This window comes from Mytilus californianus, unplaced genomic scaffold (genome assembly GCF_021869535.1).
Source record: "Mytilus californianus isolate M0D057914Y unplaced genomic scaffold, xbMytCali1.0.p SCAF_10, whole genome shotgun sequence".
NCBI lineage: Eukaryota > Metazoa > Mollusca > Bivalvia > Mytilida > Mytilidae > Mytilus > Mytilus californianus.
Window position 1 is genome coordinate 47,457,375 of NW_026262582.1, and position 17,630 is coordinate 47,475,004.

The 17,630-nt window shown below is 31.5% G+C and overlaps 1 protein-coding gene across 1 annotated transcript in view; it reads left to right on the plus strand.

The window, feature by feature from the left end:
- Positions 1 to 9,160: 9,160 nt before the first annotated feature.
- Positions 9,161 to 17,630, plus strand: part of LOC127718755 (mucin-2-like) — a 47,903-nt gene continuing 39,433 nt past the window's right edge. The window contains exon 1 of the mRNA XM_052224810.1: positions 9,161 to 9,770. Within this exon, the coding sequence (XP_052080770.1) occupies positions 9,161 to 9,770 (610 nt within the window). The remainder of the gene's footprint in view (positions 9,771 to 17,630) is intronic.

Here is a 17,630-nt window from a genome sequence, read left to right on the forward strand (position 1 = left end):
GATCTTTCGTTACTGTACTTGCTTTTGTATTTACGTAATTACCTTTACAATCAACAGTGTATTGCTGGGTCTTCAAAGTACTCATCTAAACCTAAATTATTAACATTAATGTTATAAGTAATCAAAGCCGGACTTATTACCTGAAAGTGTGTGGATGTGCTAGTACACAATATTGCATTACAGAAATAGGAAGATGTGGTATGATTGCCACAACTCTCCAGCAAAGACCGACTGACATAGTTCTTGAAATAGTTAACAAACACCTCTGCCTAAGGAACCATTTTATAATTTTCATGTGTGGCGACAAATGATGCAATAATATCTAATGTTTTTGCCAAGAACTGTTCGTATAGATACATGTATACTATACATTAAGGATCGCAAACTGTTCAAAAGATAATATTCTAATATTCCCGATTTAATCAGAAATCCATGTTTCTGGAAACTGAAATTGAGAATGGAAATGGGGAATGTATCAAAGAGACAACAACCCGACCATAGAACAGACAACAGCAGAAGGTCTCCAACAGGTCTTCAACGCAGCGAGAAACTCCCGCACCCGGAGGCGTCCTTCAGCCGGCCCCTAAACAAATATATATACTAGTTCAGTGACAATGAACGCCACAATAAACTCCAAATTGTACACAAGAAACTAAAATTAAAAATAATACAAGACTAACAAAGGCTAGACGCTCTTGACTTGGGACAGGCGCAAAAATGCGGCGGGGTTAAACATGTTTATGAGATCTCAACCCTCCCCCTATACTGGAAACTGTTTAGTTTGATATGAGGTCTTTTGTTTAGATAAAAATAAATTGATTTTAATTGTGAATGCGATTTATATACATTATCATTTTCAAAATACAATAGTCTATAAAGAAAGGACTAAGACAAACATATTTTTGATCAATATTTTAGCACGTTTAAGTCGTCAATATTTTCATTTTTTTTTTCATTTGGTGTTTTAAAGATGCCATGGTCAACACAAATGTTGATACTCAATTCATTGTATATGGGATTTATCTGGCTTTGCCTAATTAATCGCCCGATGACCAGCCTGACCTAATTATGATAAAAAAAATTTCTTGTATAGATGACTTCAACTATTACTGACCTTTGTTTTAGATCATCTAATAACATATATAAGGAGCTGAGGTTTGATTGAGATTTGACAAGGCATTATTATTTATTGTCAATTTCGATCAAATCAAGGTTTAGGTAATAAAGATATGATAGAAATTAGTAATTAAGAAATTAGAAAAAATCTTATATACTTATTTGATATAATTTGAGTTGATATCGGAATTACACAAACGTTTAGAAAAATGAATTTTACTAGGCCATTGTATTAATAGTACATATCTGTATTTCAGTTATATACCAATCAATTATAATCTAAATATTCTGAATGACATTTGTCGGCAATATGTTTAAAGAGCTTGATATTAGCGTGTTAGAAAAATGTAATTATTTAGTTTTTAGTATCAATCTCCAAACAAGGCAAATGTACATACGCTTTTACATTTACTGATTAGGGGCGATTTTATCAAAATAGCTGTTCACTGTTTTTTACCGCTTCATTGACACTATGAGAAGAATTACTGAATTTATCATCGCACATTAGGTTCTTCTTTGTACGTATATACATGTAAATAAAAATTGTTAGAGAAGCTACCAAATATATCAATACCATGTTGGTGAATTACATAATTATGTTAAACAAACTGATTCCATGAAAATCATGTTTTCTAGAGATACTAACTTTAACATCCGCATATGACATAGAATACACTTTTGATGTTTCACAATTATCATTATAAGTAAGACATAATCATCTGTTAAATTTAAACAAAAAGACCTCTGCATGATGAACGTAGTAAGCTTCAATTTTTCCTTCCATATGATGTTTAAGTTAATGAGGAACTCTTAGAAAAAAAAAGAAAAAAAACCGGCAGATTTGGATTTCCCTAGCTGCAATGTATATGCACGAGAAGTATTTGTGAATAAACGATCAGTGTGTATGACACTTATGATGAGGAGAGAAACGTTAAGAGAGCTTTTATAATACTGTGGAGCATTAAAAGAATACTGAAAAAAAAAAATTTAATCATTTACTTGTTTGCTTGTTTTTGAGGTTCTATAAAAACAATCGCCATTTTGATTTTTAATGCACTACAACGTTCAAATTCTTTTGGGCACCAATTTTTTGTTGATCTGCTTTAAGTCTTGTATCAATTGTCATCTCTTTCTTATGGTCATATGTTAGTATTACATTCATACAATTGATCAGTTAGTGTTGATTTGAAAGAAACTGTTGATCCAACGTTTCCAAATTATTAAGTTAGTGTCATTCCATAGAAAGTTTCTAAGAAGCTTACAGGATTTTGTTGACACAGAGGATATGTACAGATCAACACGGATGTATTTCACTTGGAGTAGTTACAACCATGTCCTCCTTTCCTCGATGTGTACATCCCCGAACGATCAAAAGCACAACATGTATATTCATAATTAGATTCTTGCATGACGGGTGCCACAATATGAGCAAGACAGGAATCCTCTTCCGTGGCTCGTGTGCTCATTTTAACTGCGTTCGGTTTATGTTTTACTTAATCTTGAGATTTCCTTGTAGTATTAGGGACTAATATTTTCATTATAGTCTTTTCTCTTGTTCTATAAGTTTAAAATAGACAATGTGCATCTTAACTAGGCAGGAATACACAAACTGGCATATGTGAAAACTCTAATGTGAGCTTATTAAGTATATTGATATGCAAATGGTTTAATCATTGAACATGTTAACACAAACAATGAAATGAACCTACCTTCACTCTGCCATGTTTGTTTAGATAAAACCGGCCATTCACAAATAATCTATCTGCTCCCAAGTTTGTATTCTTAAGATGTGATAAAACATCCGATTTAACTATGATTTAGTGCATTTATCAGATATCACTTGATAACAGAATAAGTTGATTAAAATGTGTGCGTTTCTTCTCCAAATAAGTACATACTAACAATATTATTTTTCTATATGTTATTTTTTTTCAAATATTTTTTTTCTGTAATGCAGCAATGTTTTGATACATCTTAATATTTAAATTTTCTTGTTTGCCGTTGAAAGGTATTAGGATTCTTAAAAATAATAGGCACATCAACAAAGACAAGAACTTCACCATATTTTCAGTTCTGTTTGCAAAACTATACACAAGTTACTATTCACATAGAATGACTGTCAAGCTCATTAAATAAGCCATTCATTAATAAATCCCATCATACAACAGCGGATATTCATATTCCAATTTGCACATGATATACATTTATTAATACTTAAAATACTAATTACGAAATAGTTGGTATGATATAACGCAAATAATACAATTTTCTGTCTCCTAACTAAGACCATGCACATATATTTCATAATGTTGTAGGGTTTAGCATATTTGTAAACGTTCACATCTTTCCTACCTTGGACAACGTTTACCAACACAACATAATTAAACTTTAGCAAATGGATTAAAAAGGCTTATCCTATGATGTCGGCACGAGAAAAAAATACAGAGTTCGTCAAGACCTCAGACCTGCTAAATCGATAATCAAGTTTCCTCAAACAAACAAACCAGTAAGACCATATCCTTTAACTTATTCAAAGATTTCATTAATACTTTGAAAAGGCATGGCCTACTGCAATGCCGAAGTATGGTTATAACATAATAAGATGAAGGCCCATTAGTGTTCATTACAGTTTGTCAATACCTATTTAATTATTTTGATATCGTTAGTAAAACACAAATGTTAATACCGATAAACTCAAAAATAAAAGAATTGATGAGATTAAAAAAAACATAAGATTACATCATTCGGATCTTAATGTAAGGGATCTATAACCCAAAATTGCCGTAAAATTAGGAAGTGAATATGGAGTGAATATGGATTATCTCTATTCCATTATTCAGTCATTTGTTTTTCTTTTTCGAAATAGTTTGCCTCCATCGTATAGCATGTATAGAGAAAATTGCAAAAATAGACAATAATCAGACATATTAACCATTACCAATTAAGTCGGTTTTCTAGATTACCTAAAACATCAATCACGCAAAACTCAATGTTTTATCACATTTTAAAAGTCATTTGTTATGTAAAAAATATCTTTTTTTTTACGATTTCGTTTATTTTTTAAATTTTTTTATCAGTGTTGTTCTACACATCTTAAGAAACTTATAATTTTTGGACGTTTGGGTTGTATCGTCGTTAGACGTTCAGACCTGCATTTAATTTACGGGTTTGTTTGTTTTTTTTATTTTTACTCTTGTACATTCGATATATAATTTAAATTGTGAATGCTATGAACTAACATGTTTTTTGCGGATATTTAGTTATTCGCTTAGACCTTTACGGTGACCTATAGTTGTAAGTTTCTGTGTCATTTGGTCTCTTGTGGAGAGTTGACAATCTACCACATCTTCTTTTTTATATTTACTGCGTTTCATTTTCACAGGTTGCTCAGGAAGATCAGTGCTAAACACATCAGCGAGCATAAATATTCGCGTTCATTATCTACTCTCGAAAGTCACGAGAATAAGTTATTTTACATATAGCATATGCACATTACTAAACAATACACTATATATACGTAACTTATGAACGATGTGCATAACATACATAGTAGACATATGATATTTAAGGTCCATGATTATTACAGTTTACCTTATATGTTAGTTGATTTCCAAAGAAACAACTATATGAATCAGATTCAAATAAACAGGGATTTAAACAACCATTGCATGTTCCTAAGTTACAAGCAAAATTAACAACTTAAGTTATCCCTTGCAATTCCCAACATGACGAAATACAAACAATTCGAACAATATCATAATAATATCAATAAAAAAAACTAAACAGATTAAATATTTAGAATTGTATGAGTTATCTTTTACAAAATACCTATGATAAAAGCTAACCTATACAGAGTTCAAATATAATCAATAGGTTCAAATCGTATGAAATGTTTTATATTTGTCTTCACTTATCTCTAATGATTATCTTTACACTCCGGGGGACTGTTGTATATGTCCGACAAAGGTAAGAGGAATCAAAATAATATTGCATTTGATTCGTGGTATGTACAGATAAATGTTATTTATAATAAATACATTGTTATTTTACGCTGAGTTAAATGTCAATTGATAAATGTCGAGTTTAATAATGTTATTTATATAATGAAGACCCCTAAAACATGATAAAATCAGTGATTTAAAAAATATGCAGTGAAACCTGATTGAAGAGAACACGTATGGAACAGCAAATTAGTGTTGTCATAAGATATGGGTTCGTTTAATATATTTTCAATACAAATGAAAAACACTACAGAGGATCCTAACATTAATTTTCTTAAAACAAAGGTGTTTGCTAAACACAGGGGATCTCTTCGATAGTAAAGACTGCATGCATACATAAATATATTGTTTTTTATTTTTCAAAAAAGGCGTATAAGTTATAAATTTCTTAATTTGCGAGGTTTAGTCTTCTTATGCTAGATTTTAGGGCCTAGACAAATCATTTAAATTCTCTTCAAAAGGAGATCATTATTCAATTGTGATTCAAGAGAAAAGAAAGAAAGGATTGCAGTAATGACCAGACGGTGAGTGTTTTGGTTTTATTTTATTGTTATTTTTTACGCACAAAATGTGGCCTCATCACTTAGACAAAAATTATTTAATAAACTGTTTTCTGACAATGTGCAATTGTGTAAAAAGTTAGTGCATACAATTTTCCCCTTTTTACGCTACAAATCATCCATTTAGTATGAGTAAACTGAACTAAAAACAGTAGACTTTACTTTTATAATAGGTCACAGCTGCCTGTTTTGCAAATTTTAAACATCATACATCACCCATTAGTGGCCTTTGGCTGTTGTTTGCTCTATGGTAGAGTTTTTGTCTCTTTGACACATTCCCCATTTGCATTCTCAATCTTATTGATACATATTCATGACAATTACAATATGTGTTTACATATTCATGTCAGCAGTCAAAAAGTTTCAGACTTATCATCCAGACTAAGATTTACCGTATAGCGGGTTATTTTCGCGGGTGTAAAATATCGCGATTTTAAGGATAAAATACCTGACAACGTGCCTCTGTATCTAACTTATTTACATATGATAGCCAGTCGGTGAACAATCGCCTTTGGCATTTATGGTATAAAATTTACAAAAACCGTGATTGATCCGTCCGAAGGGGAAATAATAGACAGTTTACAAAACGCTTCAACTTAGAAAGTATCGAACGTATGCATAAATTATCGCGGAATTTATCTTCGCGATTTCTCCTGACCCGCCAAAATAAGCGAAAATAAACACACCGCGAAAACAACCCGCTATACGGTATTATAATCAGGCAATAAGGGTTACATTCGGTTTCCTCATGAAAGATTCAAGTTAAATTGACAATTGATTTGGCAAACGGTAACTTTATTTTATGAGCCTGTTACTTGATTTTGAATTATATTGAAACATAAATGTTTAAATTTGATGACGCAATTAGTCCAGGAAAGAAATGACCTCTTCTAAAAATTGGACCTTTTTTGGGGGAATGAAAATCATTAAACTTTACTTCTGTGTTGAAAGTTCGCAACTGTAAAACGAATAATGAACGATTAGCAAACATCTGAGGATTTCATACCAAAAGTAAATATCCAACAACGGAATATTCGTTTCATTACAGCAACGTACGATAATGCTTGTGATATTGTGAAAAAACTCAGAACGCAGGTACATGGAATGTTTGGAAATGAGTGTTTTATACGCACAAAGCGTGTAACTTGTCAAAACAGCAAAAAATATGAAACTAGTGAGCGGTATCAATATTGTCAAAGTTATCAAAATACAAGCCGAAAATGAAAAGGTACAATAAGCACCAAAAGTGTTAATGGAATAATTGGAAATTAAAATATGATATATAGTATTCAAGTCATTCGTATACACGAATAAGAGCTACTAGACTGATGTATACCCAAAGACGCATAGCGAAATATCATCTATACTTACACAGGAATTGAAACCATAAAAGGTCAAATGTATTTGATGTGCACAACTAGCTGTTAATGCAATAAAACGGAGATAATGAAACTATTCTATATAAATATCAAATTTGTTGAGAACAAAACATGCAAAAGGCAGGACAACACAACCAGTTATTGCTGACTAAAGACTTGGCAAATAATTTGATTTATTCATTGTGATTTCTCAACGATCGCCGTTTAAATTCAGCAAATACAATTTCAATAGCCCGATATTAGTTTGGAATAATTGATAACAAAATGCAATACTGGTGTTCGAAAAGAAATGTTACTGTTTTATCATGCTTTACTTTATTTTATCTATATATATATTCTTGTTTTATTTTATAGACATGGGATTTAATGCATATTCAGTCATTTACGTGTTCATTGCCCAGATATGTAAGTTTCTTTAGATTGAATATTTCTATAGAATGTAAAATGTAATAAGAATGTTATGTGAACTGACTTGAACGTTGTGGTCAATATGAACTCCCTTTTACTACTCTGAATTTTACTTTATGGTATGAATAAAAATACATAATACGGCCCAAACAATGTTGATAAAATACAATCGAATTACATGGTTGAGTCCTAACACCATACTTAAAGTTGAAGTGCTTCAAACATGTTGAACAGATAAACCAACTATTGCGTATCATAACTATGGAAGTGGAACGATTGTTTGATATGAGCAAAACTCCTAATTGGTGCTCTAAATTCCTCCGCTGGTAAAAAGTTGCCGCCACGATAAAGACAAGATAGCTGAAAGTAGAATCAAACCGCAACAAGCAATTCAATTATAAAACAAAAACTCTACTGAAAGGACATAAATTGTGTTATCCGAGAACAATTTTAACCCGAGCCGCATTGCAAGACTGAAATATGCAATTCAACTCATTCTGTTTTTTATCCATATCTATTACAATATCTTAAACCTATTTGTATATCTAGGTGAAACTGTATAACAGCCGCATGCATATAATCCATTATATTGAAATATAAAAATAAAAAGGTATGGGCTTTGCTTATTGTAGGTGACCTATATTGTTAATTTTCTGTGTCATTTGGGTCTCTTGTGTAGAGTTATCTCATTGGCAATCATACCAGATCTTTTTATTTCTAAATAGAGTAGGTAAAATGTTTAAATATTTGTTTAGAAGTCAACATTGTGTTATAATGTTAATCACCATTAAAACATACATCTATGTAAACAAATACACACAAAATTGGATGTAGACACTATATACATGATATAGACAAAGCACATCATAGCTTAAAAACAGAACGGCAGGATGTATAAATACCGATCCACATCAAAGGAATTTAAATGATTAGTAAAGTAAATATACGACGGCAAATAAAAGGATTTTAAATGATTAGTAAAGTAAATATACGACGACAAATAAAAGGAATGCTATAAAACGTAGTAGAAATGATTAACAACTTCAGTACATAAAATCAATAATCAAAGACCATAACGTAAAATTTGTAAAGATGAAGCGGAATATTTATTAACAACGGTTGGTATCTCCCAGTGAACAATTTTATTTTAGAAAAATGCCGATGCGTTTTTTGTCTGAATATAAGTGCACATCCCACACTAGGCAGGTAGAACAATACAAATCTACCAAAGCAGCAGTGTTAAGATCTCAAATGTTATGGTGTTTACCACATGTACCAGTACTTAAAAAAGATATATCTCACATTGTTATTAAACTGAAAATGACTAATATATACCTTTGACTGTTAAATATCTTTTTAATTACCAGGGCTTTCGGTTATTATAGTCGAAGACAGCACCACATTGATACCACAAATCCAATCAGTTACAAAATCTACTCTGATTACGACTACTAATCCAATAACGACTTATATCCCAACAACAAATACTATCCTAACAACAAATACTATTCCAACAACAAATGCTATTCGAACAACAAATACTATCATAACAACGGATAATATCCAAACAACGGATATTAGCTCAACAACAATTACTAATCTATCAATGGAAAGTATGCGAACAACGGATACTTATCTTAAAACGATTTCTGTCTCAACAACTGATAATATATCAACGTCAACTACTAATCAAAAGATGATGTCAAATCCATCAACGACATCTACTCTAAAAGCGACATTAATACCAGACACGACTTCTACTCCAGTAACGAAAACTACTCAAACAATGGCTACTTATTCATCAACAAATTCTAACCCACAAGTGACTTCTACTTCAAAAGCGTCTTCTTTTTCAACAACTATGTCAGTTATTACAGCAGCTTCTATTCCGATGTCGCCAAAAATAACAACAACCCCATCGAATACTGCATCAAAACCGACTTCCTCTCCTCAAATAGCGACTTCTACGTCAATTAAGACTTCTACTGCACATTCGACTACTCCGACAACGATTTCTACTCAAACATCGAAATTAACACCAACAATGACTTCTACTCCAACAATGTCTGTTTCTTCAACTAAGACATCTACTCCAACAACGACTGTTGCTCCAAGTACGACTTTTACTCCATCGAATATATCTACTTCTAGATGGACTACTGCTCTACCGACAACGGCTCCTCCAACAAGGACTATTGCTCCAACAATGAATGTTGCTCTAACAACGACTTCTACTCAAACATCTTCTTCTACTCACAAAAAGACTACTGCTCCAACATCGAGGTATGCTTTACATACGACTTCTAGTACGAGGTCTACTAAAACAAAGACTTTAAAAACAACAACAAGCAATTCTGTCCCTACATCACCTTCAAAGAAAACAGCTATTTCGCATACAACAATTTCTCCACAGATGATGACGGTTGGTAAGTTATCATCTGTTTGAAATAAACAACAGTTCCGTACTAAATATCACAAAATGCAGAACATACATTGCAACCAACAGATAATTAATTTCAAAAAAAAATTTCTTTAATTTTGGCAACACATTTACACATGTTTCATATACATTTTCCTACAGAACGACCTCGTCATAATTTGCATTAAAAGACTGCATATATATAAAAAGATGTAGTATGAGTGCCAGTGAGACCATTCTCCATACATAAATGTACATTTTCAATGGAGGCAAATATGAATAAAGCAAAATGTAGGCATGCGGCAAGGCAACAAAAGTAGCAAATACGCAACCTTCAAAAAAAAGAAAAAAAAAAAAAGAAGAATACAACAGATGACGATTTGTTTTATTTAAATGTAGATAGATGTCTACGTTTTATACAAATCTCTAACCAGGTCAATAAAACGTTGGAACAAAAGAAAATCGAAGGTATAGCGTAAACAAACAATATAACGGTACCCATGTCAAAAATATTTTTTTTAAAATTCAAAAACATTGAAGAGATAAATGCATTTTAGAAAACCAAAAGGTATAGACAAATTATTACTTGGAACTATGATCGTTCGGAAGTCATTTAAAGATTTGAAATGAAACAGCATACGCATTATGGACATATTTAAACACTCTAAATCTATGAACTTGTACACACTAACACATATCAGAATAAGGAGTTGTGGTAGGGTTGCCAATGAGCCAATAATCAATCAGATGTTCATCATGACTTGGATATAAGCAACTGAACTTTCTGATACACTTAACTGAATAAGACAGGATTGACTGCATGCAAAAAAATGTTTTTATATTCAGACTTTTCAGATGATGCCAACACCATAAATGTCCATGTAGAACTACTAATGTTAAAATTGCAGCATGTGTATTTTACTTAACTGTAATAGAGATCATGTTACAATAAACTTTAAAGCAGATGTGTCATAATTAAGTAAAAGTTTGATAAATGGATGCAAACATATTAAATGAAAATTTTGAAATTAAGACAATATATTATAAAGACTATTAATAATATCTAAGTATCGAAACCATTAGTATATTATCACTAGTTGTACTTTTTGGTAATAAAGCCTTGAACGTTTTTGTTTTGAAACATCCTTCAAAAGTGTTGGATTGATGCTTTTTGATGATTAACCGCTTCGAACAAATGACATCTGTAAAAAATCTTTCTCTTTTAGTACAAACAATGTATTATAATCGTATGGTTTTAACTATTCAAATCAAGTGTTGTTTGAATGTACTTAAACAACCTAAATGCATGATGCATGCTTACAAAATAGATGTTTTGTTTTTATTTTGATAAATGCACTGCAACGTTTTACTCGCTTTTTGCTTGTGTGTTGTGTTTTATTTAACAGAGTTTTACTTGTGTATCGATCATATTAAATCTGTTATTGACATTTTATCATATTGCATAATAGCGTTTGTGAATTTTTAGTTATTTCTTATGTTTATATAAATTGATTGGCTACCTTATTTACATATTCTTATAATTTGATTTATATTTTTAGAAATATATTTTTTTTTGCAATGGATGGCATACAACAAGACTTAACAATTGCATTGCTTTTGTTCTATCTAGTTAAGATACTAAGTAAAGAAAACTAATGAAAATAAATTGTTGGCTAAATACATAATAGATCAATACCATTTGTTGACAAACACCGAAAAAGATATTTAGAGTACTTACATTTAAAAATAAATTAACAGAATCCAATAGATGAGGTACAAATTTGATTTAGTGTATGCTGATAACTGTATGATACAAATAATGAATGATTTGACATTAAGCAGTTGTGATTTGTTGTTTTAGAGCCTGTTACAGTTGGACAAGCTGGTAACTGTAGTTTGTTACTGAGATTCCTAGATGACGTCTGAACGCTGTTCAGCTTTTGTCGTATACACTTATTCATGTTGTTACTCAAAGTATTTATTTCAAAATTTAAGAAAGTAGAAGCGCAAATGTAATGCACCGTACAAAAACATGTAGAATCTGCAAAAATTACAACTTTTGGATTGACAAACACTAAAACAACTAAAAAATAGTTCCTGAATCAAAAGAGTGAGCATAATTGTTTTATACATGTATCTTATCTTAAATGCTAAGTCGTAAAAATACTGTTTATAATGTCATAAAATAGAGAATGGCACTGGGGAATGTGTCAAAGAGACAATAACCCGACCAAAGAGTAAAACAGCCGAATGCCACCAATGGGTTTCAACGCAGCAAGAAAATCCCGCACCCGGAGGCGGACTTCAGCTGGTCCTTTAACAAAAGTATGTACTAGTTCAGTGAAAAAATTGACGTCCTACTTAACTCTTACTATTACTTATCAGATGCATCCCTGAGGTGCAAGTGATAAGTAATACATTATACTATTTTAGTAGGTATGTATAGTAAAATGTTTGAAGTACAATAATTATTGGTTTTGCTAAATAATTATCACCAATTACATTGATGAAATATTCTTTAGAAAGGTAGGTCTTGGCAGCCGAGACATATAATAGTATTAATGTATAAATTCTTTTCATAATGTTCCTAAGTTGCAGTTAAGTGTTTACTATTGGTTTATGACTATCTAATTATTTTTTTCGTGCTTTGTTATAAATGAGATTATCAGTGTTTTGTTTAAATAATTTTTATTTTTTCATGTCTGGACCTGTTTAAAGACGACTACTGATTTTGTTATCATGCTTGATGGATGTGCAATGGCCTATACTTGCTAATACCCACTTCATCTCAACTCTGGTGGGTAGTTGTCTCATTGACAACCATAATACATTTGTACATTTCCAGATTTTTATAGAAATATATCGATGAAGGTATCATTTAATTATATCAACAGCCGACATCCAGGGACAATTGCAACACAACTGGGTCATTAGAAATGGAGCTACTGTTTACTTACAATACATATTGACAGGAAAAAAAATTGATAGTTTTCGGTGGCCAAATCATACGGCGAACGAACAAAAGCTACAAAAATTGTTCATATGAATATTCTAACATAGTTCTCTTCAACATGTAAAAACATTTTGTTATTGTTTGCTTTAACTTATATGCTTGGAGAGTATGATGACATGTTTTACATATCTTTTTGGCACATATACTGTAGTGAAATGAGTACTATGTCTCATTCTATATATAGTTAAATGTCAACTGTATTAACGGGGTTTAATTTCAAGGAGGTATTATAAGAATGAATCGTAAAATAGATGTAGATGGGTTATAAATATTCCGCTTTTCTTAAGTTGTCTGTAACATATATGTACTTATCTTTTTATCTAACTATCATGACTGAGCCCATTAACGATACCATCTACTCTAAAAAATGGCTGCTGTATGTTTGATATCTGATATATACATATTAGTTATGATTTCCTATGAAAAACATTTTTATGAGTCAAAATATTTGAATAATTCAATTCATAAATTGGAGTGTTTTTAGCCCATCCAGGACGTCTGAAATCTTTCAAACGTTGAAGATCCTAAGTCTGATGATTATACAAAGTTGTCTCTGTTCCCCGTTAGAAGTAAGCGATCGATCAACATGATAAAACCTGAAAAATTTAATGTTTGGAGCAATATATTTTGTTTTTGTTTTTTCAAAATGTATACCATGCCTGCCTGAACCCTCAAATGCTCTATATAAAATGTACAAGAGGGCAAACAAAAAGATTGTACAATTGATATTCTTTCGAATGGTATATACATGTAACTTAGCCGTATAATAGGTCGGTGCAATACAAATATAATTTATTGTCAATGTCACTCGACTAATACTCTTGCATGCCATATCTTGCGAAATTTTTGTTGTGACAACTGTGCATTTGTACCTCGTAGAAGATTCACAGTTATTAAATCATTATGAAAAAAAATCACATGGCTCTTTAAAGTGTCATAAGTACGTCATAAGGAACAACATATAAACCTGTATGCGAATCTTTCACCATTATAGATATGTTTCTGTCTATATTGCGTTACATTCGGTACCTGGTTTATACATCTTAGTTCATTATTAAAAATTACGATTTAATATAACGACAATGTAACCATTGCAATGCCTGGTGCATGTACGCATATTTGGTTTCCCTATATGAAATGAAGTTCACAAAAATTTTGACTGCCCTGGAAGTTTTGGGCTTATATGATACAATGTGATAGGAATAGACATTTTGGTTTGCAACAGGCTACCTACTAACCCTTTAAAGAATCCGAATGGCACTCTTTTTTACACGAAACATTATAACGACAAAACCATAAACTAACGAGAGAGAAAGAAAAACAATATAATCAGTGGCAAAAATTTTAAAGTATAAAGTTTATCAAACAGAGTCTTCCAGATTTAGCATCAACTAAGTAATTACATTTAATGGCAACACAGTTAAACCTTTTTTTTTCAAATTTGTTATCCCTGGACTCTCGAAATCAGCTACAGAGAGTCTTTGTTCGTCTATCTGTCCGTGCGTCCGTCTGGGCACAATCATTCCTTGAAACAATTTGCAAAACAAATGTGTGACACTTCGTAGGATGGTGTGTCATCGTATTCTGTTGATCATTGAACACTCTTATTGTTTTATTTGACAACTCTTAGGAATACATTTTGACCTTGGCCAAAATGATAATTATTGAAGCACTATGGCAGTTGTAAAGGAATGCCTATTTATTCCGTGTGACAGAAAGCGTTCATACTTATAATTATTCGTTAAGTTACGATGACGATTCAATTTGGCTTTTTAACTAGCATTTCTTGTCGGAGTTAAAAAAACTATACCGTGTTTACTATTTGTATTTGTTTTACTGGTAGCAATATATTTTGTATCGCCAATTTACAGTTTGTACAATAATTAGAAGATGTGGTATGATTGTCAATGAGACAACTCTCTACAAGAGACCAAATGATACAGAAAATAAGAACTATCGGTCACCGTACGACCTTCAAGAATGAGCAAAATCCATACAGCATTGTTATCTATAAAAGACCCCAAACTATAAACAATTCAAACGATAAAACTGACAGCCTTTTTTAATAGTAAGTAAAAAATAATGAAAGAAAAACAAATATGATACAAAGCAACAAGAGAAAAACAATTGAATCACAGGCTCCTGAGTTGGGCCATGCTTACATTTTGTTGTTATGCACATGAAAGCTAGTATACCAGCCCAAATGTTAGAAGTGTTAACGTAGACAGATTATTGTCACTAATACAGTCAATTATCGAATCCGACAAAATATAACTCAGTAATTCTCAGTCCCAAAGGGGGGACTTGAGTTAAGACGTATGGTCATCAGCTGATATGTTTTCTTGGCAGTGAAGGATTCAAAATTCGAGATCTTGTCAGGTTAGAGTGAAAATGTCAAATCGTATGCTTTGTTTAGGGCGAGTGTCCTTGCAAAAACTTTTTGGGGTGTTCGTATGTTTCCTGTTGCAAATCAAAATTACTGTCTCATTTTCCTTTGCATGTTGTGTCCCGCCTATTTCAGAACCTACATGTACATGTGCCTGTTCTATTTGTTGTAATTTTGTGCTCGTCCTGAATACGCTTGACAATGTGAAATTGAAATAAAACGTTTAACTAGCATATAATTCAGTAAATCTATAAGGTTGCTTTAGGAGGTTTTTTCCGTATATTTACATTTTGCTATGACCCTGACATGAAAAAATGTAAAATAATGCAAACGTAAAAAACTACGGTTTATACTAAAATACTCAACAAAATTTAAAAACAAATGACATATAGCAGCCTACGACAGTCACTGACTTATTTACAAGCTACTTGCTTGTGACGGGCTTATGCCAACTTTTTATGTTCAAAGACAGTAATATTAAACGTTGAACAAATTTGAAATATGGGTCTTAACAAAACACCCAATTAATCAGGAAAGAATTAATCGAAAATGTTCAGCATAATTTTACGTACAATTACACAATTTAGGCACACCAAATAAACAAGTGAAAGCATCCAAAGTAGACTAGCAAAATGTCAAGGGTTCATTCTAGAATGAGGAAGTCCAATCTCAGGTAAGAAAAGCTCATCAACATAATTGTCTATCCTTACATTTACAGATAAACTGTTTAATGTATATTCCGGTAAAACACAGGGTTCTAAATGAAGATTGCACTGTCAACGAAGAAAGAAGCTTGACAAGCAACCAGTAATCATTACAACGTTAAAATCATTGATAATTTAAGACACTCGAACCTTTTTTATCATGTCGATCTTTGGTTTTGTGGAGTGGTGATATCAGAAGAATTTAACAATCACCTTTCTTGAAATATGATCGTATCATTTATTCATAACTCTGTACTGCAAGAATCAAGAAGATGTGCATGACATTTTGCAAACAATATTTTAACGGGATATTAATTATCTTCCAGTTTTTCCTAATATGGAACATGCGTTGAATGTTGCATTCCTCTGGTTTACTAATTAGTACAAATCTGTGAAACCGTCTTGCCTGGAAATTCCCCTTATTGGCATGTTACAAAGTGTCGCTGCATCAGTATCATACTTCGTGCAATCTGTTCAATTATGATTTACAACTATATTCAAAACTACATAGTTGACAAATTTATAAAATACACCTGCCTAATGATGAGTAGTGATTATTTACCGTAAGCTTTTGGATATTTTTGTCGTTTGGTTGCTCTCATATTACGCTTATCAGTTATCATCTTAATTTAGAAAGTGAACTAAATAATAAAAGGATACGATGTCTATCATTGACTATTTTAAGATATATTAAAGATACAAAATGCTAAGAAAATTGTAGATACACATTTCTAAGGAAACGTATAATCTGAACTAAAGAAAGATGCATTGCCAAGTGAAATAAACGTAATATATTTGAGATATATGTATTTATTTATTAGAATATGATCTGAATTGGTGATCTATGACAAGAGATATAAAATAAGTAAGATATGTACTTAACTTTAGAGAGGTATTGTGCATGAAAAATATTATGGATCATTATGAAATAAATTGCAGATACATGAAACTTAAGGTAATTCACCGTAACAGTCTTCACGGTAAATAAAAACGAGATGTGGCATGATTTGAAATAAAAAGAACTTGCAGTCCACATAAAAGAACGAACCTATAACAAGTCAACCATAACAAGCACCAACATTACAAACAGTTTAAATTATATCTATCAGAATACCTATGTAGATTAAGTATTGATATTTAAATGGGTTATCTATTTCAAAATATGTATAATAAAAGATAATAAAAGATAATATATATATAGAGTGTAAATAGAATCAATACGTTCAAGTTTTATGAGATGTTTTAAGATCGTCTGAGCTTATCTTTCTACATAGATCAACACTACAGGGGACTTTTGTATTTTATCCGGCGAAGGTAAGAGATCACAAAATAATATTGTGTTTGATTTCTATTATATACAGCTAAATATGAGTAACAGTTAGTCAATTGTAATGTTATCATGTTTTTTAAGCTAAACGGTTGCTCCCAAATACAAAAAGACATAATAATGCTGCAATTAAAAGTGGGCATTACATGTCTTTGTGAACAGGGAACACAACACTTCAGCAGTAAAGAAATGTCTAAGCACAAGTGGTAAATCAAGTGTTATACCATCTTGGTTGATCGATGTTGTCAGAACCTATGATTTTGTGTTTACAAAAAAAAAAAATAATCGGTTGCATTTAGTTTTCAAGCTTCGCTTCA